The sequence below is a fragment of the Typopeltis vanoorti genome, chromosome 11 (genome assembly GCF_054136105.1).
Source record: "Typopeltis vanoorti isolate ZY-2024b chromosome 11, IOZ_Tvanoo_1.0, whole genome shotgun sequence".
NCBI lineage: Eukaryota > Metazoa > Arthropoda > Arachnida > Uropygi > Thelyphonidae > Typopeltis > Typopeltis vanoorti.
The window spans coordinates 96,925,156-96,948,986 of NC_143559.1; the positions used below are offsets into that span (position 1 = coordinate 96,925,156).

Here is a 23,831-nt window from a genome sequence, read left to right on the forward strand (position 1 = left end):
TTCAATAATATGATAGATGAATTCAATAATAATTATTTGATACAAAAAATAAAAAAGTGTGTTATTGACAGTTTTACTATCATTTTGAGAAAGAAATATTTTTTTCAAATAAATTCATAATTAGATAGATGTTTTTATAATCTTGAGAGTTTTAGAATTAATGATAAAATTTGTCTAAATAACAATTTTCTAAAATCTAATTGGCAACATTTATCATCACATGATTGAGATATTTATGACAAATTCGATTCTTTGTTTGGTATTAAGAGTGCAGTGTCTGAAATGATTTCAATATAACCGTTAAAAGTTGCAAGGTTAAACGATTCGTTATCTTCATGGACAAAAGTTACTCAGATCTGCACTGAATTTATAAGTGTACGTATTGAAACACGTGACGAGCAAGGACCAATCGTCTGATGTAGGATGCGTACGGCTTTCCTTAGTGTGGTTTGTTATTCATTTCAACGCATATATTATGAAATGTACTGCGCCACACTGGAAATTTGTTTCCTGATCATCACGTGTGCAACATGCATTCTTTGTGAACTGGCGAAATGAAAGAAAATAGGCAGTGGATGCCAATTTCTTCAACAATAATATTTAAATAATTATTGCAAACATCGCGATAGAAGATATACTATGAAATCGAAATAAACTCAAATTAGCGTCTGGTTAAACGTAATTAACGTTCGTGTGCGTGAATGTGAAACAATTACATACAACACGTGTATGGGTGCTTGAATGGTTTTTTGCCGAGGGGGGGGGGAGGGATTACATGTCTTTGATGATTTCACTTCATGTAAATAGATGTTTTAATTAAGGATTGTCTCGTATACTCTGAGGGACGAGTTGAAAGGTTAGCAAGCTGCATCCGACCTGATCTTGTGGGGGGGGGGGGGGGACTCTAGAAGAAGTAAGATGTTCGATACCATCAGTAGAAACATATTCATTACGTTCTTCGGACATACCGATTCCTTTAATAATAATCGCTTTTAATTTAACTTGAGAATTAAGTTTGCCACATTCAGGAATTTTCACAGGAAACATAAATCCCGTAAAGATGCCTCAGGATCTTCAGCATCTTTCATGATGGAGATTAGTTCTATGATCAATGATGGTGTAAATCTTTACTAAATTATTTCGATAGAATTGTATCGTATTCTTTGCGAACTTTCCTTGAAGGTAAAATGTTCCTACAAATTTTTTTATTTATTTTTTTTTTATTTTTTTTTTTTAAGAAGATGGGTGTCGGATCTCAGTTATCCTCTTCCAAAGAGTTTTAAAACAATAATCAACGTTTCAGTTAAAAATTAACTGAAACTAAAAAATTATGTTTCGACTCCTGAAACATAATATAACTTTAATTCTTTCATTTTATGGACAGATTCTTATTATTTTATTATTATATATCATTTTATTTTATGTTAATAAAAATAAATAAATAAAATAAAATAATAAACTCACAAGGGCCAAATGTTGTTAACATCATAGAAATCCTTTTCTCTTCACATGTCTCTGAGGCTGAAAGAATAGGATAGGATTACTGGAAAATTAGCAGATATACTACCTTGTTTAAAAAATTATCTATTTACGCTTACGATTGTATATTACACACATTATACACCCTTAACTCTTCGTTGTTGATGTAAACACTCAATTTATGTGCCAACAGATTGCTCCATCTGCGTCTCCTATTTTGGGTTGTAGATAACACAAACTAGATAACAGCACCCATGAATTAGTGGTAGTAGAAGTAGTAGAATTATATGACTGTATGCTCACTGAGCAAACAACTACAATAATCACTTATTGTGTGTTGCCATTTGAAATGAGAATTGCTTTATAGATTATTTTACACTTCTCCATGAACAAGCATCTCATTTGCGAAGATAAGATAACGGCCAGCAAGTTTAAACATATATAGCATATATTATATATGTTTTACATATACTATATGTTTTTACATATATATATTATTCTAAACACCTGGGATTGTATGAGTTGATATCATTACAACAAACTCATCACCTCCGCACGAGTGTGCGTGCGGATCACCTCCACACACACACACACACACACACACACACACACACACACACACACACACACACACACACACACACACACACACACACACACACACACACACACACACACACACACACATTGTCGGGTAATCACCCGACAATATTACTTCTATTTCTATTTCCATCTTCCCCAAAACATACAAACCAGCTGAAGAATACACAAACTGACAGAATGTCTGCCTCATATTAAAGCTGCGTATAAATCTAGAAATGTAAACAACTAAGAATGATGACTACAACTTATTTTCGTGGATTTTTATTTTTTAAGCTGCGTATTGAAATTTTCAGTCCATCATATCTTTAATTTAATATTGTAATACGAGCCTCTTTTTTTTATGTAAGTCACAGTCCCTTTACAATCCTCATGCACGTGCTACTAAATTGCTGGCCTGTGTGAGCCCTGTCATTAGGCATCGGCTTTCAGCAGGTTTTCTGGCGACCGGCCAGCCATACTCTTGTAGATTTTACAATCGGGTAGGCTTTAGAGGACAATTGTCATATGATAACAGTGCAGTAACGAAAGTCGTCTGCATTGTCAACCATTTCCCTCCCCACTTTCTTGGATGAGGGGGATATAGGGTAGGGAAAGAAACTGGCTTGAAAGTTTACGTAACACCTACATCGGGAACTGTAACTATCAGGGTTGTTCTTTTTTTCACTAAATGGTATTTCGATTTAAAAAAAAAAAAATGGGACTGTCTTAAAAATGTTATTTAATATGGATCGTCAAAATTCAGAGTTGAACGGGAAAGTGTAATACGAAATACTCATAACATCCATGGAGTGTTTTGCATTTACCATTAGATTGAAATCTTCCTAGGAAAAACAAATCCAGAAACCGAAACCTCTAGTACAGGAATCGTAAAATTTTAATGTTTATTAACTATATTATTAAATATAGAATATTTAAAAAGGTGTATATTTAGAAATTTTGAAAAATTCTTTGTATTTTAAAAAATAATTGAAAATTTTTTATTAAAATATAAGATACATTAATATACATAAATATTATTTTAAAATATTTAATAAATTAAATCATCTCAAACCTTTACTATTATCATCTGGCTCACTCCTAAGGCAAATACATTTGTACATAAATGTTTGATTAGAAAGTCTTCGGTTCCGCTCCCATAATTTGTGAGAATTTATAAGATCTTTTCAACCAAAGTAGCCAGTTTCATACGAAGGTGACAGGATTTACTTTTCCATCGTAAAATCGAATCAAAATTGTTTCCTAACTTTAGATGTCTCGTTATACAGCTGACTCTTCATAGAGTTTAATAAACAGTCTTTGGTTTCAGAAAATACTTGTTCTATCTTGCAATGTCAGCAGAATGATAATGTTGTCAAAACCTAATAAATCAAACGGCACATTTTTGTTTCATTCTACATATCACAAATTCAAAGTTCGGATTATACGAGGCACAGCAACAGATGGGAATATTCTAATTTTATGCGGTCATTATATGTGAAGTGACTGTCTTAACTTCTTACTTAATAACTTATTGTGTGGACTACAGCTGTTACTGAAGACTTTGTTTCAGACATAAGCCTTTAAGCTCCTGTGTTCAGTATTAATATCTTCCAATTTCCTTATACGTAAAAGATAAATGGTAGAGTTTATGTACGTTGAACACCTAATATTGAAGACTTTCGCCTTCCCTCTGAAGTGATGTGTGTGTGCGCGCGCGCGCACACACACACACACATATATATATATATATATATATTATTTTACATATTTTACACATTATTATACAATATCATACATAGATATTTTATTGTGGAACACTGATTTTATTTAAATATGGAAATCAAACATTTTTATGCAAACATTTTTTTTAAATAAATGTTAATATTGTATTCATTCTTAGTATTAATATTATCATTATAATATTAATTAATAATAATAATATATATAATATGATATAAATAATAATAATATATAATGTGATAAAATTTTATAAGAAAATGGAATAAAAATTTTTTGTATACAAAAATATGTTTAGTAATACTTCATCACACAGTATATAAAAAGAATACTTAATTCTGAATTTGGGAAAAATTATTGATCGAAATAATGATCGTACCACGTATATATATTTTTAGTGATTCATGTTATTTTCATTAATAGAAAATTATAGAAAATAAAATTTTTCCAGTTTAATTATAAGTTACATCCGGAAGTTTATTGAAAGTTACAGTTTTTTTATTAATTATTATTTTATTTACGTTTTGGCTTTTGAATCTGAATTTTTGAACGTTGAATTTTGATTCGGATTACTTGAGGAAGTGGGTAGGATTAGAATGCTCACTTGAAGTTAGACGATGGATAGCATCTCTGTTCCTAAACAAAGGATTCCGCTTACTAGAGACGTGAAATGGTTTGAAAAAAAGTTCGGTTTAGTTTGTAAAGTAGGGCTCAGAGTTAACTAATCCTTAGCTTGCCTATAGATTAGTTAACTATGTGTTATATAGTTACAATCTTTCGTACATACGTTGGGTCATTTTGATTGAAGAAGCTGATCCTCACAGGTTCGTAAATCAGATTGTACAGCTCTGCATTTTTTAACAGCCATTTATCTTAACTTAAAAACTCGAAATCGGTCCTTGGCCTACGCCTAACCAATCCTCGAATGTCTTTAAACTACATGTCGAAGATCCATTAGGGACACGGGGTCTCTTTAATCAATCCCCTTGTTAAAGAGTATTGCACCGTAACATGGCACAGTAGCTGCCCTGATATCTTTTATTAAGGCTGCAGTACTTTATCATTCTTCTTATCCAGCCCTGACCTCTAAGGAGCCATTAAAATAATAAACATCTCGCCAGTGTGGTTACACGGGTGTCTTATGTCAACACTACCTTGTCACGGAGGTCACGACATTAGCGATAAGTAAACAACAGTATCCTTAGAAAGTGTTACTCTCAAGTACTGTTCTGTTCCCAACCCTCTTCACTCGTTAAAGTGCCCGATAATTTCAGTGTATACGCGGGACTCTACCACCTTATCTCCGGCGATATTCTCATCGCTGTCTCTGGCGTGTGCAAATTGTCTAACATTGAAATAAACAGATTTTTTTCCCCCTATTCTGTTTAAGAACTGCATTAGTGTAATCCCTAACATGATTTATATTTCTTATATAATGCTATATATTTTAAATTGTGGGTGAACTAGAGGCGGTCGGTACGAAGTTTATCTGTTGAAGTAACTTCAATCACATAATTTGCAGTTATCTCCAGACATACATGTATAAATTAGATCAAATTACTGTTGATTTAATTTAAATCTATAAATATTACCCGTGTACAATCAGATGGATAATATTTAAAAGTTTTAGACAACAGTAATAAAATAAAGATGTCTTGCATTTGTTATTATCAATAAAATTTTACCTACGATTATCCTTCTACTGTAGTCATGCAATAACCTCAATGATGTATGAATTTGTTTGTTAAATGCAAGAATAAAAATAAAAAAAAAAAAAACTTTTTTTTTTCATTTAATGCTGTCAGTTTCCATTACACGGATACAGGCAGTGTAATTGTCGTTTCTGATTGCACTGGTGCTTTATTTTGTTCGTTATGATATGAGATGGCGACTAACTAGAAATAAATATTTTATTTCTAGTTAGTCGCCATGCCTTAATGATGAATTATAAAGATGGCAGCAGCTGTCTGCTGTGTATCCCTGTATATATATCTACACCCTTTGCTTTCACAGCAAAGGGTGTAGATTGGCCGCCGACCAATCTACAAGAAAGTTGTTTGAGGCTAACCTTCCTCACATACGCTTTTTTGGGGGGAATAAAAAGCATTAGCGGTTTTATTTCATTTATATTTTATTTTCTTAAAAATACTCCGTTGCTAGGATTATGTTTGTCTGAATTCCAAATTCATAACCAGAGAGGAGAAGTTATGGTGAAAGTAATATTAATACGCTTATATAAATAATCAAAAATTCGAATCAGTTATTTTGTTATACAAAAAACTGAATGGTGTCTAAACACAGAATTTGAGACAATCATAGAGATATATTCCATCTTGTCGTCCAGGTACTTAAATTAAATTACATAACTGTAAATAAGACAACTTTAAATTCGATTGCTAAGCAAAAATCTGATTTTAAGCGATCGGCGATTATCCGTTGGGATATCACGAATAAAGTTGGTATTTAACAGTCAAATGGAGCTCTTTTATTCGAAGGTATCCATCATTAGGAACCCAAAACGTTACTTCCAGACTTAGCGGATAGATTGATTATTAGTACAAGGCTTCATTCATTGATCAGTCCTTCCATGTCTAACGTGATCAGATAAAAGCATACTGCGAGTTTATTGGACTGAAAATCAGAAACAGCGAAGTTTGAAAGAAACGTTACGCTCTATTTGGATTGGTGAATGAAAGCAAACAATATATATTTGTGTTTATTTAAAACAGTGCTTTGCATCGATGGATTCTCTCTAAAAGAAACATGACAGAGTCTAAAGAGATTGACTAAAGAGAGATTGCAATTAAACGAAACCTATAAATATGACAGGGTAACTACAATCAACGGTTAGGACAAATTCATGACTTGTCTTATTTGACGACAAATCACAAAAAAAAAAATAATAATAAAATAAAATAAAATAAAAAAATTACACGAAATTGTTTGCATTCGTTAAATAACTTTAGAAGTCTGTTAATCTCGATGGTTGCTAGATCGAGGCAATCTTCTACAACCTTCATTGAATTTCTATACCCGATACCTAGTGGAAATAATAATAATCCTTCCCGACTGACCTTCACTTTTACATAAGGTATACATAATAGTTGCTATAACTAAATAATATATATTATATTTATTTTAAAAAATTAAATATTTTTATAATTTATTTTAAAATATTATATTATTAAAAGATTGAGAAAAAATTTCTTCTTTTAGCTTTTTTTTACCTTAAAAATAATAAAGTAACAAAAACACCAAATAAAAATATTTTTGAAAGAATTATAAAAGAGAGGAAGACACACATTTGTAGTTATGCGGTATATATATATATGTTGCATGTAAGTCACAATATCAAGTAGAAAAACAGAACGATAGTTATGCAAAAATAGCGATTTTTGCAACTTTTCGGTACATACGGATCGTATCGTATGTACTTTTCGGTACAATTTCGGTACATACGGATCGTATATATATATATATAATAGCAAAAGTGTACAGGCCTCCTTTACAATTGATGCAACTCAAGACACTTTATATATGTATGAATAATTTGGGGCTGCTGAGTAAAAGTATAAACCACATATTGCTCTAAAAATGACTTCCATTTGGACATTGTTTAATACTCTAAATATTGTAATTCTTAACACCATACACCCAGACACCTAAAAACACGATTTTAAAAATTAAATAATAATAATAATATTTTTATTCCTAGATTTTGTTATATTCCAAACAGTTTTACTTGGAAGGTTACCAATTAGCCAGAAGTATGTCGTATTTATTAATAAGTATTGATGGTCTGAACAAACAATGGAAAGTTATTTTGAGCAGTCAACTCACCTATTTTGTGTTCCTTCCCAAATAATGACTTTCATGAATCAAGTGTGGTTCTCCTTCCAATTCATAATTCGTTAAGTGTCTCAACTTTGCCTAGCAATAGAAATGAGATATCTGAGAACATGTGTGATAAATCTAGTGACGTGAATACCTGTGACCGGTCCCTCCCTTAAATGGTCACAAGTATTTACCTGCTACCAAAGTCCATGTGACTACCGAAGTGTACTATAGAGAAATCAACTTTCCAATAGAACCTGTTATTAAGTGCGCATGCGTGCAAGAACATCGCGCGACTCATTGTTGCAAGGTTACTTAGATCATTAAAAAAAAAAAAAATTGTTTTCTTTGTGTGTTTCAGCAACAGATGCATGCCCAGCAACTACCGCCTCACGCCCACGCACCGCCCATTCCCATGATGCCTCATGCTGCAGCAATGGCGGGCCTCCAGCCTCCAACCCTGCCACCGAGCAGCGCCGCAGGATTGTTAGCCCTTTCAAGTTCCTTGGCAGCAGGTGCCCCGAATTCTCACTTGTCTGCAGCGGCAGTGGCCGCGTCCTCCGCTCTGAAGGAGCATCGAGAAGAGAAGAGAAGCTCGAATTGTACGAACCTTAATTGTTTCTTTGGTCCCTAGTGAGTAAATATTTGAACTATCTTCGCTGGTTCGGGTGAACTTTACAGTCGATAGGGGGTTTAATGGAAAATGAATGAAAACAGGGGAGTTATTTGGGGAATATATGAGTCTTTGATAAGAAGAGAGCGGTAGTTAATGAAACATGATCGCTAGTAGGTTGGGATGAGCTCACAGAGATAATTAGAGAACGGCACACTATAAGCCTGAGTAGTCACAGTAGATTAGCGAGAGACGATTATTTTTTAATTGCTCGCACTATCGACAAACCCACTTCACTGCACCAGCATTTCTGGCCAATCACTGTCGTGACGTGCACTCTCATTTAGATAATATTCTCCTTTCCTGCACGCAAATTTAGGAATAAAAAACCTTCCTCGACATGGGCTTTTAACTTGCAATAGTTAAAAAACTTTTTACGATAGAAGTTGTCTTTAAATTTAAATATCAAACAAAATAACTTATTACATAAATAACAAACATAATCATAAAGCATATTCCCCTCAGAAGTTTATTTATAAAAAATGCTATATTTTTATAATAGGTGTATTTATGTCATTCATCTTAAATTGTCAAATTTAATCGAAAACTAAAATTAATTAAAACAATTTTAATTTAAATAAAGAATGCAGAAAAAAGTATAAATAGAATATATATTGTGCAATAAAAAAAAGTATATACGGTATATTAAACGTGAGAGTTTAAAATTTTACCTCATTTATTTATGAGAAGATATGTATTGAAAACTGCAATAATGACCATGTCAATGATTCACAATCAATGGGCATCAGCAACGTGTCTTTACACGTTTAGTTAATGCTCTGTGATTCCAGAAACCTAAACTAATTCAGATTTTTCTTCGTTACAAACCATAAAAAAAAAGTTGTCGAAAGAGAATTCACACTTTAGGTAATCCAAAAAAAAAAAAAAAAAAAAAGTTTCTAAAGTATGTTTATACTAAACTAGTGTTCCTGACATCTTTCAAGCAAAAGGAAAGATTTATAGACGAATGATATTTTAAGCTAACTTATTGTTTGTTAAATGCCTCGGTGATAGTGGGCCAAACTTTTGCTGATGCGTGCCAGTCGACTGTAAAGTTGGATGTCGCTTAGGCAGAGATGTCTCAGAATTCTAGGAAGACGGTAGGGAAAGGTGTCTGTAGCACGAGCCTTTTTTTTGTTCCCTTCCTTTCGTGACTGACTAACGAACGCCGTCACGACAGTATAACCTACATCGTGTATTTCCGTCGGCAAGGTAGGTGACACATCATGTGACAAGCAATGACAGTAACAAAACTGATGAATATCCTACTTGTACCGCAAGAGCGTCGAAAGTCTTAAAAGAATCCAATCTGACACTTCCCAGGCAGAATAATAATAAAGAAAAAAAAAGCTGAAAGATGCAGGAAAAAGCATAAAAAGTTATGAGTTTAGTTAAAGGATGTCGTGCTTAACAGATAAGTATATATAACTCCAGTAGCGTCACCTTACTTGAGAACAAAAATGGCAACTCTATATCTGATCTAACCAAATTTGGTATTCCATCTGGATACACAATAAAATCTTCTTTTATAATTTTGATATCCTTAAAATCCATCTATTAATAACAGTCTTTATAATACGGTAGAGGTCTATTATAACAAGAGTTCGCAAGTATGAAAAAAGCATATTATTATATGGAATTCTCGTTATAAGTAATTTTTAATGCTCTGATAGTACGATATAAAAACATCTATTGTAAAGAATGATTACTGGATATTAACTTGGTAGCGCAGGATGAACAAATGCAAAGATTAAAACAGAACCGTTGATAAAACATATTTTAATTCTTTGAACGTGATTGGTCAGGAATGCGATTCTATGGAACAACAGTACGTTAGTCTCATGTTTAAAGTCAATTGTTTAATCAACAACTCAAGGTAAATTAAAGCAAAAAATTATAAACATTCTACTTCCTGTAGATAAAGTGCATTCCCCCACTTCATTCACTTTTACATGGCAAGTTAGTCGCTACAAGTGAGTAAATCATTCGTTCCAGATAGTACTCATTATAATAGACTTTTATTGTAAAAACCCATCGTAATGGGCTTTTACTGCAATCATAATTTAAAATGTATATTTTTTTTATCAATTTATATGTTAAACAGCATTATATTAAAAGAAAGTTAATACTTAATTTTCAGATTTCCTTATTTATTGTAAGTGCAATAAAATGAGCTATATTACAACAAATTATACAGTTATGGAAAATGCAAATGATTTTTTCGGGCCATAGCATCAAAACGAGTCGCTCAATTATACAATATTTTATTATGACCAAGATGTTTTTTTTTTTTAATGAAAAGGGAAAGAAAAGATTATTGAACAGTGATTCGATAGCAGGACGAACAAATGCAAAGATTAAAACAAAAAAACCAAGATTTTTGCTAAATTATAAACATTAAAAAAATCTAAAAAAAAGTATAGATATCTATTTATTATTTTAAATAATTTAAAAAATAAGAAATATTATTTTAAAATAATTAATTAAAATGTAAAAAATATTTTCCGTTTCTTAAAAAATAGGCGATAAGATGATCAAAAATTCTAAGTAACTCATTGGGACTAATCGCATAATCCCTTTAAATAAACAACCCAAAATTCGCACAAGATTGATTGAAGTTGCCTAAGTAATATTATTCCTTTCAATCGCTAAGAAGACTAAAGAACAAAACTCCGATATTGTAACCAAATACGTTGTAATAGGACTTTTACATAATAAAATTAATCAAATAACAATAACTTAATTGTAGAATTGAGGATTTATCCAGAGCCGTTTCACAAGTTAATACTGTAACTATATGCCAGCTTTCCACCTATTGTAAGCATTAATAACTATAAATATTTTGAATAATAAAAAAATTATCAGTTATTGCATTACTTATTATTCTTTCTTTGTTTATATTATTTCATTGTACAAAATTTTCCGTACGTAGCACTTATCTTACTTTTTTTAACCTTTTTAATATTTAATGTTAAAAAAATTGGTGTTTAGTATTTGTTATATGTTTCAACTAGTTGCATTAACGTTTTTTTCGTTTTTTTCGTTTTTTTTTTTTTTCTGTCTCACTGACTGCTGTCTTCTTTGACTAATCATGTTCTTTGTGGATTACCACGCTGAAAAATCAGCTTTAAGTGATGACAGACAAGTAAGTATCAATTTTGTTTAAATTATATATTTAAAAAATTATAAATATCTATTTAATAGTTTTAATAATATAAAAAATAAGAAATATTTTTAAAAATAAATTAATTAAAAGTTAAAAAATATTATACACCATTTAGTAATTAATACAAAAGAATAATTAAAGAAGAGTGTTTAAAAACCAATTGTTTTTGAGGAATCAATCGACCGTGAGATGCGGTGATTGATTCATTCAGTCCAATACCCTTGGAGGGTAATGGATGGCAATGCTGTAGCTAATGAAGTTCTAACTGAGGCTCGGCTATTGCTGTTACCCTCCTGCCATGATCAGAGCTTTAATAGCTCAATAACACCTTATCCCTACACTGTCCTCTACAGATAACGGGGAAGATGAAAAGCATTCTTGCTTCGCCCCTTTAAGCCAGTCCTTATAAGGACTATAAGGACCAATTGTTTTTGAAAGCGAATTTTTATTCACTTCGATGTTGAGTGTTGTTGAAACGAATGATGATTTTTTATAACTTCCTACGTCGATATGACAAGAGGAGTAGCAAACTTTAGTCGTGAATTTAAGTTACCATTTGTATGCATATAATCTATTGCTACCCATATGTTCGTGCCGACGCTCCAAAAGAAGAGTAAAAAAATAAAATAACATCTCACACGCGACCCCAAGAGAAAGGGAGTTAGCTACACTAATAAATCTTGTATACTTACACCGAAATACATGATTTATACAGGTAGGGGGAAAAAATAATACAGTTAACATGCTGACAACGGCTTATATCGATTGCTGGGGGAACTGAATCGAGATTGCACGCAGTCGAAATATACTGCCGTACATGTATAGTTGAGACAAGGTCATACATTCTTAATGTGTGTCACGTACTATCAGAGTACGTTAAGTTCAAAAATTTATACGCCTTGCTACATCCCTTGCTAGTAGACATGTACCACGACACTGATTTTATCTGAAGAAGAAAATCTTATCAGCTAGAAATTCCCCTGATCCCATTAAATGTCTTCTCGTCAGGCATTGCTGAATCTACAGATGCGGCTGTCTTGTAGTTAATGTGGGATTGAATGCTTTATTTATCATTATAATCCGGACTTAATTAGAGACTAGAAGCTGTTAACTTTCGCCTTGAATTCAACCAAACGCGATAAAGAGCACGGAAGATAGAGGAAAAAATTGTCCTGTGGAAAGATAACATCCGTTTTGTTGATAGAATTAATAGACCTGATGCCAACATCTTTCTAGAAATTTATTAAAGCTTTTTTTTTTTTCGTATAGTAGATGGGATGTTATTAGTCATTCTATAATGAGCATTAAATGCTTCGAAAGTAGAAAATATGTTTGAAGTGGATTATCTCAATGCTTATGAATAGCCGATAAGCTTAGCAAAGGATTAATTACCTATGGATATTAATAGCCAATTCGTCCTTTGTGGATACGAGCCTGAGTAGTTTAGTAAAGAAGCTTTATTAGGGTTTTGTGGATATGAAGGAGTTAGCCGGTCTCATGCGGAGGCGAAAAGTTTTTACATCCTCAAATCAACCAGAAGAACATGCGCAATTAACAGGCATAACACTGATCCCTTAGCCTTAACTGCTTTACTAATTCCCAACAACTTATGAATAAACACTGATGCAGTCTTAGCAGCTCATTCACCACTTACGAATAGTCATGGTGGAAGATGTAGCAGCATACTTACCGCCTGTTTATTTTTCTCGTATTTTTAAATCTGTACTTACTAATGAAGAACGAAGTAAGACCTGCAACTCCGACACTTTTTTTTCGATCGCAGACAGAGCCTTTCGAACGACGTTTTACACTTTAATGACTTCATAGTTATGATCTATTGCTTTTACTTCTGACCTTGATATAGCGACCCGCAGATTAGCTCCAATCTGTGATCGTATCTCTGGGACGACATAGCGTCACCCCTCCAATTGTGTGCACGTGGAACGATAGAAAGAGAGAGAGAGAGAGAGAGAGAGACGCTCATCATTGTCGTTTTTCCCCCTCCTTGCCCACCAGATGGGGCACGCAGCCTGCCCGTATGATTGATACTAGCTCCGGGACTCGGTGACATCCAGCAGACCTCCCTCCGTGCCTCATCATCCAGTCAGCCAATAAATCTTTTCTTCTGAAGCCTGCCATAATGGCGGTCGTGCGGGAGGGTGGTGTTGGGAAAGAGGGCATCGTACGGCAGTTGACGGAGAACGGAACATTAAATTTTTAGTGTGTTATAGCTTAGAGAGACTTCCGATTGAGAAGTGGAGTAATCTTAGGCGTACGGTACGGTTCGGCGGAGACGGGCGCAGTACTGATTAAATACCTCAAGGAAAGGGGGGAAAGAGAAGATGATGTATTAGAGGATACACGTCAATTTTTTCTTGTACTTCTAAATGTGATATTACTGCAAACATCGGCGAATAAAAGCGTCTCTAGTTTTATTAAGTGCCGCACTGTCAGTCTCTTTATTTCTGTTAACGCTGGCGATAATTGTGAGCGACACATTTTTTTAAACAAGAATTCGTCATTGGAAATTCCACCCCCCCCCTTCTCTCGACTGTGAAGATGGGTCGCAACTAATTAAGAATAGACAACCATTTATTATGTTTTGGAGCGGTGACTTGGTTCAAAATATCGCAGACGACTTGTTTGTGTCGAAGAATAGGCTCATTTAAAAGTTGGCTGTTACATATTTGGGCTTTTTCTTTGAACTGAATAGCTTTGCGTTTACGAGATATCCTGCTGTCCAAATATAGGAATAATTCTGCATTTCATGTATATTGAAATATCACGTTTAATTAATAGGTTGTTAGAATTAAATTAAAATATCTTAATTCCTAAGTACAATATTTGATTGCACTTGAAAAACGTAACCAATCAACTATATGTTAAAGACTAGCAATGGGAAACGTTGCCGAATAGTTTAAAATATTTTTATATGAAGACCACCCACCAAAGGTTGTAAACCTATGGTACATTTAGTACCGTAGGTAGAATAACGATTAGATAACCCAGGAGCCCAACCTAGAACCCAAGGTAATTTTAAGCCACTTCAGGCCTCCAGTAAGCAGGGTAGTGGTCTCACACCGGGCGGATAAATCGTCTACCACTTAGAATTTCCCAAACATCTACGTTATAAGGGGATTTTAAAGATTTTAAAATGTTTAATGTTTTTTAAATTTTATTAAAAATTTTAATACGATTGTATTTTTGTAAACTTAAGGGAGAGTCGTCCATTTTTGCGTCATCACTTGGAACTCTGATGGATTTTGTTGAATGCGATATGTATTTAAAATAACATTAAATTTATATATATATAGTGTGTGTGTGTGTGTGTGTGTGTGTGTGAGAGAGAGAGAGAGAGAGAGAGAGAGATCTGCTGGAAAACGTGTGTGCAATTCACAAATATAATACCCTCGCTTTATGGCCTTTATTACTTATGCTTAACTGCAAACTTCTAACTTCAGATGAGTCATTCTAACATTTTGTCTTTGCTGTTTTGTGGTGAGACACAGTCGATGGTCTACAGCAGGGCTGTCCAAAAAAAAGAGGCCGCATGCGCCCCGCGGTGCGATTTTGTGCGGCCCCTCCTGTGGATTTTGATTTTCACAAGCGAAATTTATTTTATTTTTTATTGAATCGAATGCGTATTAGATATTGTAATTCTATAACTAATCGATAATCTCGATGTTGGTTATTTTATTTGATGTTTTTACATCACTATATACCCATGTATTTTTCAAATATTAGATGTGTCAAATAAGCGTTCTTACTGTTTTGTTCTAACGCGCATGCTCCGCCGTTCATGAGCGCGTGATTAGTGCACAATTAGTATTGTTCGTTTGTTCAGCTATCAAGGTGGTGTCGCTACTGCTCACTAAATTACTAGATATGCATTAGATGCGGCCCTCGGATAAATATATATATATATATTTTTTTTAATGTGTCCCTCGGATTACCTAAAGTTGGACATCCCTGGTCTACAGTTTCTCATTAAAATTATTCAGTAAAAAATTACATTTGTAATAATAAAATTAAATCAGGACATACTGATAACTATAGCTTACTAGTGCCTGTAACTTGACTATTACATTTCTAACATATAACCAAGACGTGAAGGCGTTGTATATATATTTAAGTTAAGGTGACCTGTGTCGAGATTATTATTTTATTTATCTACCTATCATATGATATTTATATTGTCACTAGAGGCAGTTGTTTTTTTTTTTTTTTTGGCTTGCAAAATTCTTACGGTGTTGGGTAACAAACTTATTTTTCTAATCCTTAATTTTCTTTTTCTTAATGACAACTTTATGTTTGTGATTATCTTTAGGTAGGAGATGAACTTAATCGCCCGGTGTGAGACCACTTCCGAGCTTAACAGAGGCTGAAGTGGCTTGAAAAAGTTTCATATTTGGTCTCTGTAACAAGGTTTCTGGAGACTATGTAAAAATAAATAAAAATACAATAAAAAATATACATAAAATTAATTTAAAAAGCAGAAAAATCTTTAGTCCAGTCAGGATACTAATGACTGGGCTAAAGATTTTTCTGCTTTTTAAATTATAGGCATACAACATTTCGTGAGTGTCAAATAAAAAATATTTTCTTTTATTAACTGCTATGTTATTGAAAATATACCTGGAAACATTAATATAATAATAATAATAAAGAATTTTAAGTGTGTGTAATTCTTAGAGCTAATTTTTCCCTTTATTCTTTAACTGGAAATTCTAGAAGATTTAGTCGCACGTCAATAACCATCAGTTTTAACTCCACTTCGGATCTCTTTGTAGTTAGCGAGTTCAATAGGATGTACACAAATATTGTAATGTATAATTTCAATACTGTACAACACCGCAATAGGTCTTTTTGATGTTTCTCAATATCGGTTGGCATTCAAAATTAACTGGAAACATAATCAAATTAATCACATGGCAATGGCATTAATTGAACTTGTATTACAATAATGACCCATCTCCGTAATTAATGTGACGATTGTAATTAAAATTTGCTTTGAGAGAAAACGCAAACTTAATTAATTTAATGCAATGAACTGATCACGAAATATGCTATCTTTACTTAAAGAGATGCGTCTACCAAAGTCGATGTTTGTTTTCTTTCTGTGATGGCAAATGGACGCAAAGTGGAAAGCATCAACCGATATCTTTGCACATGCGCGAAACAAGTTTGTTGTCTTAACCTGAAATGGGAAATGTAAACGGGGAAATGTTCATTTATTTCCATAAGAAACATGAGGTTTTTCATAATTCTAAGAATTAATAAAACGTTGTTTTCTCTAAAGTGAAAAAAAAAAAAAAACTGAAAATCGTAACATCCATTCCCAAGTGACTTTGTTATGTATCGATCACTGAAAGATTCGGGGAAGGAGAACATTAATGTAGCAGTTTCGATCTATTCATATATTAAAATTATTATATTATATAATATTAGTTATCAGTTAATATTTAATCATTAAACTGATAATTATTTAGTTAAATAAGATTGCTAATAATTAACAATTAACGTTAAAAATATATATTTAATCTAACACCTTTTTTTTTTAATTTGTTTCACTATCTAAGTAGCGAGTAGGCAGCTTCATGTTTTTCTAAAAAAATCATGACAATGATATAGTTCTTTAATCATTTTTTAAAATCATAAAAACATTACCAAATGGAAGAGACACTTGAGACATATATGATGGGAGGGTAAAGGTTGCTTCAATCATAAATAAATAAGGATACAAATGTCCAATATTAGAGGAAAGTGACCTTATGAATATGAATATAATACATTTTCTTATGGTGTTTGAAATTATTAAAACAATACAGAAAACTTAAAAAGAAACTAGTTGTAAAGGACAAAGTATAATGTAAATATAAATAAATTTGCTTTAGTCAACTGATAGCGTCTTGTCTGCTATTTGTGAGTTCTAATCTCACTATCGTATTGATGTTTTATAAAAGACTTTAATAGATAGATTATTTTCATTCATTGCGATTGATGAAAAAATCAGAGGGGAACAGATGGCAATGCTGTAGCCAATGAAGTTTTAACTTAGGCTCGGCTATTGCCGTTACCCCGCAATGACCAGAGCTTATACCCCTATATTACCCCATCTATACATGTTCTTCTACAGATAGCGGGGAATATGAAAAGCATTCTTGCTTCACCCATCTAGCTTTAAAAAAAATAATAATAATATATATATATATATATATATATATATATATAATTTTTTTTTTCATTGCCAATGCGACCAACATTTTACTTACTGTAGGACTGAAATGGTATGAAAAAACAGTTTCTTGATTATCTAGCTATCGTGATTTTATGTGCTGTTGGACATTAAATCGGCTTTATATTAAACAAGTAGGAAATTTATCTGAAAGAATTACGTAAAAATCCATTTTGTGACTAGCTCCGATGCTATTTCTAGAGTTGTGACCTTTTGATTGATTTTCTGGAGTTTCGTAAAAAAAAAAAAAAAACCTTCTAACTGATTATAATAAAAGACAATTCGAATTTTCCTCTCCCTCCAATATTTTATGCCATGTATCGATCCTTACTGACGTTTTCATTATGATATAATAATAAATGCTAGAACGACATTCGTTGTTATTCCTACCACCCCAAATGCATATCAGGACCACACACGGCATAGCTAAAGCACACCAACCGCATACTGCACAGTGTCTGGCACTAAAACCTCAATCGTAAGAGAATCTTGAAAGAGAAAATTCTGTACTTAAATATTTGTTGCATAGCATGCTCATAAATTTATAATCCCTACTAATTAATTAAATGGCTTATTATTCTCTTTTCAGTAGTTAAATAAGCAGCTTTGCCAGAACAGTAATTGCGCGCGAAACAAAAATAAACAATCCATGAAATAAGAGAATTATCATCTAAAAAACTAAAAGGTGTGAAAACAATTTTAAAATATTTTGTTTTTTAACAAAAGTATTTTTCGTTAAAGTAAAAAAATTTATCCACTTTTTTAAAAAGTAAAATGATTTTAAAGGAAAAAGAAAATTAAAAATTTCACAAGGATGTCTTTAAAAAATAACGTAAGGAGACGAAATTGTATAGTGTTTGGTGATGCGTTTGTTTTCTATTGTTCATCACTTTCACTGAAAAATGACAATATTTGGTGTGTCTCCACAGCAGATTATACAGTGTTGAACCCAGCCGAGCGCTCTTTTACGAGGCCGATTATTTACTGGAGTCAAACACTTTTATTGTAATTAAGAAGCGATTAACTTGTAACTGTGTCTACAGACAGTGTATGCCGCTCTTCTTTTGTTTCTCGTCAAGTATTTTTGCACTCTTGCTGCCGAATACGAAACCGCACCCTCTTTGTACTTAGGAGGCTTTAATGTAGCGTGTGTCAACAAGCATAGTTCTTGACTAGACAAGTGTGGATTGGTGCCGCCGCTGCCGTAACTGTTCCGACGTTATCGCTTAATGTAACGGCTAATTAATTAACCGTCTTGTTTAATTACGTCGAAATGGTGTTGATGGAGGAGGGCAAATAAAACACTGTAGCTAATTCTCGCTTCTCTCGGTAATTATCTATCATGCTGTGATGAGGATTTTCAGCCGCGCGAGCCGCAACCGCTGTAGAAGCAGCGAGCGAGAATTTAAAAACTTCTCGTTATTATGCCTGACTGCTCTAAGGAAAACGTTCGTGTCAAATGGAGAACAATGGGACTCGATGGAATTAGTGATCGGGAAAAAAAAATCAACTTTCTCTTTAATTGTACGTTTGTTTCTTCTGTTAATGATGGATTTAGGAAAAAGGAAATTAAAAAAAAAAAGAAAAGAAAGAAAGAAAAGAATCTGTAGTATACGCTGGAATAATATGAGGGATGTCAGAAATTCGTTTACGTTTGAAGTGGGATAATGAGTGAGACGTCGAAGTGCATAAAGCCTTAAATAAGACTGTAAGACTGGAGTACCAGCTAATACACCTTCTTTAGAAATAACGAAGCATCGCATTATGTGAATGGACTGCACATCACACAGACCATAACGTTATCATTCATAAAATAATTATCTAAATCTAAAAAATACTATAAACAATTTTAAAGTTGTCATAAATGCACTGAACTCAAAATTATACTTTCAAAAAAAACCCTGCAAAATGAAAACACTGTTTCCTAATCTGTTAATTAGATAGATAATTATTATTTAAAAATATAAAAGGTGTAAGAAATTTATATAAAATTTCATTCTTTAATTTTTTCATAATTAAGAAAATATATAATATATTCAAGATACTTTTTATATAGTATTATATAATTATCTTTCAAACATTAGGTTGTTATTCAGAACTGGCTTCAGAAATTTTGGTTTTCTAAGAAGACTTTTTAGAATACCAATTCTATGACACAGAACTTTCAGTTTTCAGTCATACATACTGTGCTGTAGTTGATTTAAGAGATTATTATAAATTATATATATAATTTTAATTTCTATCATAACAATTTAATCAAAAGCTATTTTTGTATATATACTATAGGTATAAATTTAAATTCTAAAAATATTATTAAAATTTTATTAATTTTAATATAGATCTCAGACACCAAATTTTATAAAATACCAACTAATTACAAATAAGTTATTATTGTTAATTAAAAGTTCATCTAAAGACGTCCACACACCCCAATGATTTGATTCAACAAGCTGCAGCATATGAGCCAACGGACATATTCAAATATAGAAGACCAAAAACTATATTAGCCTCCTATAACGATGCATAATCTCCATGCCCATTCAGGGCGAGCAAACTGCTCGTAAATTTTACCCTCACTGTAACCACGACAGATAGCGGGGAATATGAAAAGCATCTTGCTTCACCCTTAAAGACATAAATGTCAATTGTCAATTGTCAATTAAAAGTTCAAGGAGGGTATGTGATTGAAAGCCCTTTTTAGGACTTCCAGGGTAACAAATAGCAATGCTGAACCAAGGAAGTAAACTGAGGTTCGGCTGTTGCTGTTATCCTGGGTGTGAGTTTTTGAGTTAGCTCCCTTAGGGTTTTTGCCTTAAGGGAGCACCTTGAGTCTCCGGGGAAGGTGTTCTCCGGCAGGGCCCGCTGAGGGGTTCTTGTCGGTGAATTATTTTCCTCGGAATTTGAGCGGTTCTGCTCAGGAGTCGGGGAGCCCGTTGGGGTGCTTGAACGGGGCGGCCGACACTGAGTGGAACCAACGCTGAGCGGTTCTGCTTAAACGGGGAGCCCGTCGGGGTGCTTGGACGGGGCGGCCGTCAATGAGTGGAACCAACGCTGAGACATGGACGGTCTTTCGCCCACTATGGAGTGGCCTAGAGATCGTCCGATTTTTTGAGATTTTACCCTTTACTTACTAATCAGGACTTCCAGGGTAACAAATGGCAATGCTGTATCCAATGAAGTTTTAACTGAGGCTCGGCTATTGTCGTTACCCAGCCATGACTAGAGCTTTTTAGCTCAATATCACTCCATCCACACAGGTTTTCTTCATTCAGATGACGGGATAAAGAGTCAAGGACTCAGTCCATCGCCCAGTTCTTTTAAGAACTTAAAAGTTCAAGAAGGATGAAATCCCCGGAGGGTAACGTATGGCTGTAGCCAATGAAGTTCTAATTGAGGCTCGGCTATTGCTGTTACCCTCCTGCCATGATCAGAGCTTTAATAGCTCAATAACACCTTATCCCTACACTGTCCTCTACAGATAACGGGGAAGATGAAAAGCATTCTTGCTTTGCCCTTTTAAGCCAGTCCTTATAAGGATAAGGATTTAAAAGTTCGATTACAGATTACAGCAAAAAAAATAAAGAAATTTTAATAAATCCTGAGTACTCAATTTTATTAAATTCAATCCAGAAGTGCGAGATTATTATGAATTCGAATCATTTATAAATATTTGTTAATAAAAGTGAGCCAGTTGGAAAAAAAAAATAAAGAAAGAAATTTTAATAAATCCTGAGTACTCAATTTTATTAAATTCAATCCAGAAGTGCGAGATTATTATGAATTCGAATCATTTATAAATATTTGTTAATAAAAGTGAGCCAGTTGAAAAAAAAAAAAAAAAAAAAAGAGTCCGGGCATGTTCTTTTTTTTTTAACGACCTTAAAACGATTTTTCGAGAAGTGCACTCCGGTAAGTTAATAACTTTAAATATTATTGTCGAATTAACTGCCTTTTTAGAAATTGCTTAATCAACCTAACCAACGTATTCCTTCTCTATAGACCAAGTCATATGTGAACTGTATTTATTGTTTACTTGGGACCGTAACATATTATTCCAGGCATACGTCTATATTTCTTGACAGCTGTGTTAACTGCAGCTAATTGCAAGGGGGGGATTTGCAATATAGCATCCGATTTACATCACTCCAAACTGTTACGGGAAATACGGACGGATTGCATTGATGTCATTCGGATCTCTCTATTAACACTTCCCATTTCGAAAGCTATATATTGGATGTTGGCATATGCAAATGTCATTCGGCTAACAGGCGTTAGAAGACGGGACATACTCTCCTCAGAGGGTATCCTATCCAAATGAAACTCTATACTCAGTAGGAAAACCCTACATATTGTTCAGTAATGCAGCTACAGTTTGAATTTACTAAAACATCCCCTGTCGGCAAATTACAAACAAATCAAAGGATATCTGTTTGAGTATGCTTAGAAATGTTACAGTAGAACTCTAAAATCGCATTCAACATACAGAGAATACAATCCATAGAGCCGGATGGGATTCTATACAACTCTTTTGATGCATGGTTCAAAACTACAGTTAATTTGTCCCAAGAATGTTAGATAACTGGATCTCGCCAATGCACAGTAGGTTGTTCGACACTAGAATGAGATACTGTGCATTAAATCGGGGACGTTTTATCTCTGAAATCAATATTCCATCGCCTGGGATTGAGGACCTTGCAAATGAAAGATGATAGGATTTTTTTCCCCTCCGGAATCTCGGGTTTTTTAATCCCTTGAAGCATGCAAACCGACCAGAGCACAAACGCAGTTAACATGCACGTAACACACTAATGTCTTATTCACTTTGGCTATTACAATTACAATTATAACTACAATTGACTTAACGCAAGTCCTGTTTTCTTTCGCTGCCGTTGATGTTTAAACTCTCTAAGAGTCATGTCCAGCAGGCTAAAAACTAATGATGCTAACTCAGATATTCATTGAGCTGCTATTGAAGAAGTAAGCAATTATCCCATACTTTATGCAAGTACGCTGTATGTTTTTTTTTTATTATTATTATTATTTGGTTTTTATGTAGCTCCAATCCACGAAGGGTTGCGAACCTATAATACATTAAAATGCTTTGGACGGGCTAAGAATTTTTTTAAAATTCATTCTATATATTTATTTATTTATGACATGGTCCCTAAACTGCTCTAAAAACTAAAGATGGAACTTGTTCAAGCCACTTCAGGCCTCCAATAAGAGGGTTGGTGGTCTCACACAGGGCGAGAAAATTTATCTCCCACTCTAATAATATTCACAGCTGGATTCGAACCCGCAGCCTTACGCTAAACCAATCGACCAGTCCATTTTCCATTTCATGCGTTCCGTACGAAATTCAACAAAATAAGTAGGGATATTTGGATAATTAATAAGATGTTAAATGGACATTTGAAACGAACAGGTTTACAAAGCAGTGATCTGGATTCAAAGTTACACAAGAATGTGAGTTTGTCAGTTTATTTTTCCTCTTTAAGAAACGATGCAACGATACAGATATCAGTAAGCTCCTTGGCCACATTACCAAGGAAGGATCAAGATACGCCTGTTGGGTGTAATGGCGTACAAACAACGCTCAAGATCACGATGCTCTTTTGTCTTTGGGTGCTCGCGTTGGGAATGCATGTGAGAAGATAAGGCAACATTCTCCTTAAGACGTGCGTAAAGTAATTTTCCAGATGTTTCTTTCGTACTGGCGCTTAAAAGATGGTTTCACGAAATAGTTTTCCCTGTTTGTGTAGTCGCTTTCAATTTCTACGTCAGCATTAAATCTTTGTCGTTCCCCTAACGGATGTCGACATTTATTTCCTCAATCCCTTGTTCGCTATCTGGCCAAGGAAAGGAAGAAGAGAGAGAAAAAGAGACTACAGTCGCATCTCTGCCATCCATCACACTCGGTTTCATCTTCTTCTCCACCTCTTCACGAAACTCCTTTACCTCATAGTGACTCCCCCTCTAATCTAGCCACTCGTGTGTGTGCGCGCGCGCACTCCCCCCCCCCCGCAGAACAACACTACATTTACTACAGCAATTCCTTGTGATATTTCAAAGGATATTATTTTGTCGTTTTCTGTCTTAGTGGTTGTAGATAAGTGACACAGGGA

General features: G+C 33.7%; 1 protein-coding gene across 4 annotated transcripts in view; it reads left to right on the forward strand.

Annotated features, from left to right (window-relative positions):
• LOC150101862 (transducin-like enhancer protein 4) overlaps positions 1–23,831 on the forward strand; it is a 271,453-nt gene that overhangs the window by 206,862 nt on the left and 40,760 nt on the right. For all 4 annotated transcript variants that reach the window (XM_090400931.1, XM_090400928.1, XM_090400930.1 and 1 more), the window contains 2 exons: positions 7,994–8,234; positions 11,431–11,450. In XM_090400931.1, the coding sequence (XP_090257057.1) occupies positions 7,994–8,234; positions 11,431–11,450 (261 nt within the window). The remainder of the gene's footprint in view (positions 1–7,993; positions 8,235–11,430; positions 11,451–23,831) is intronic.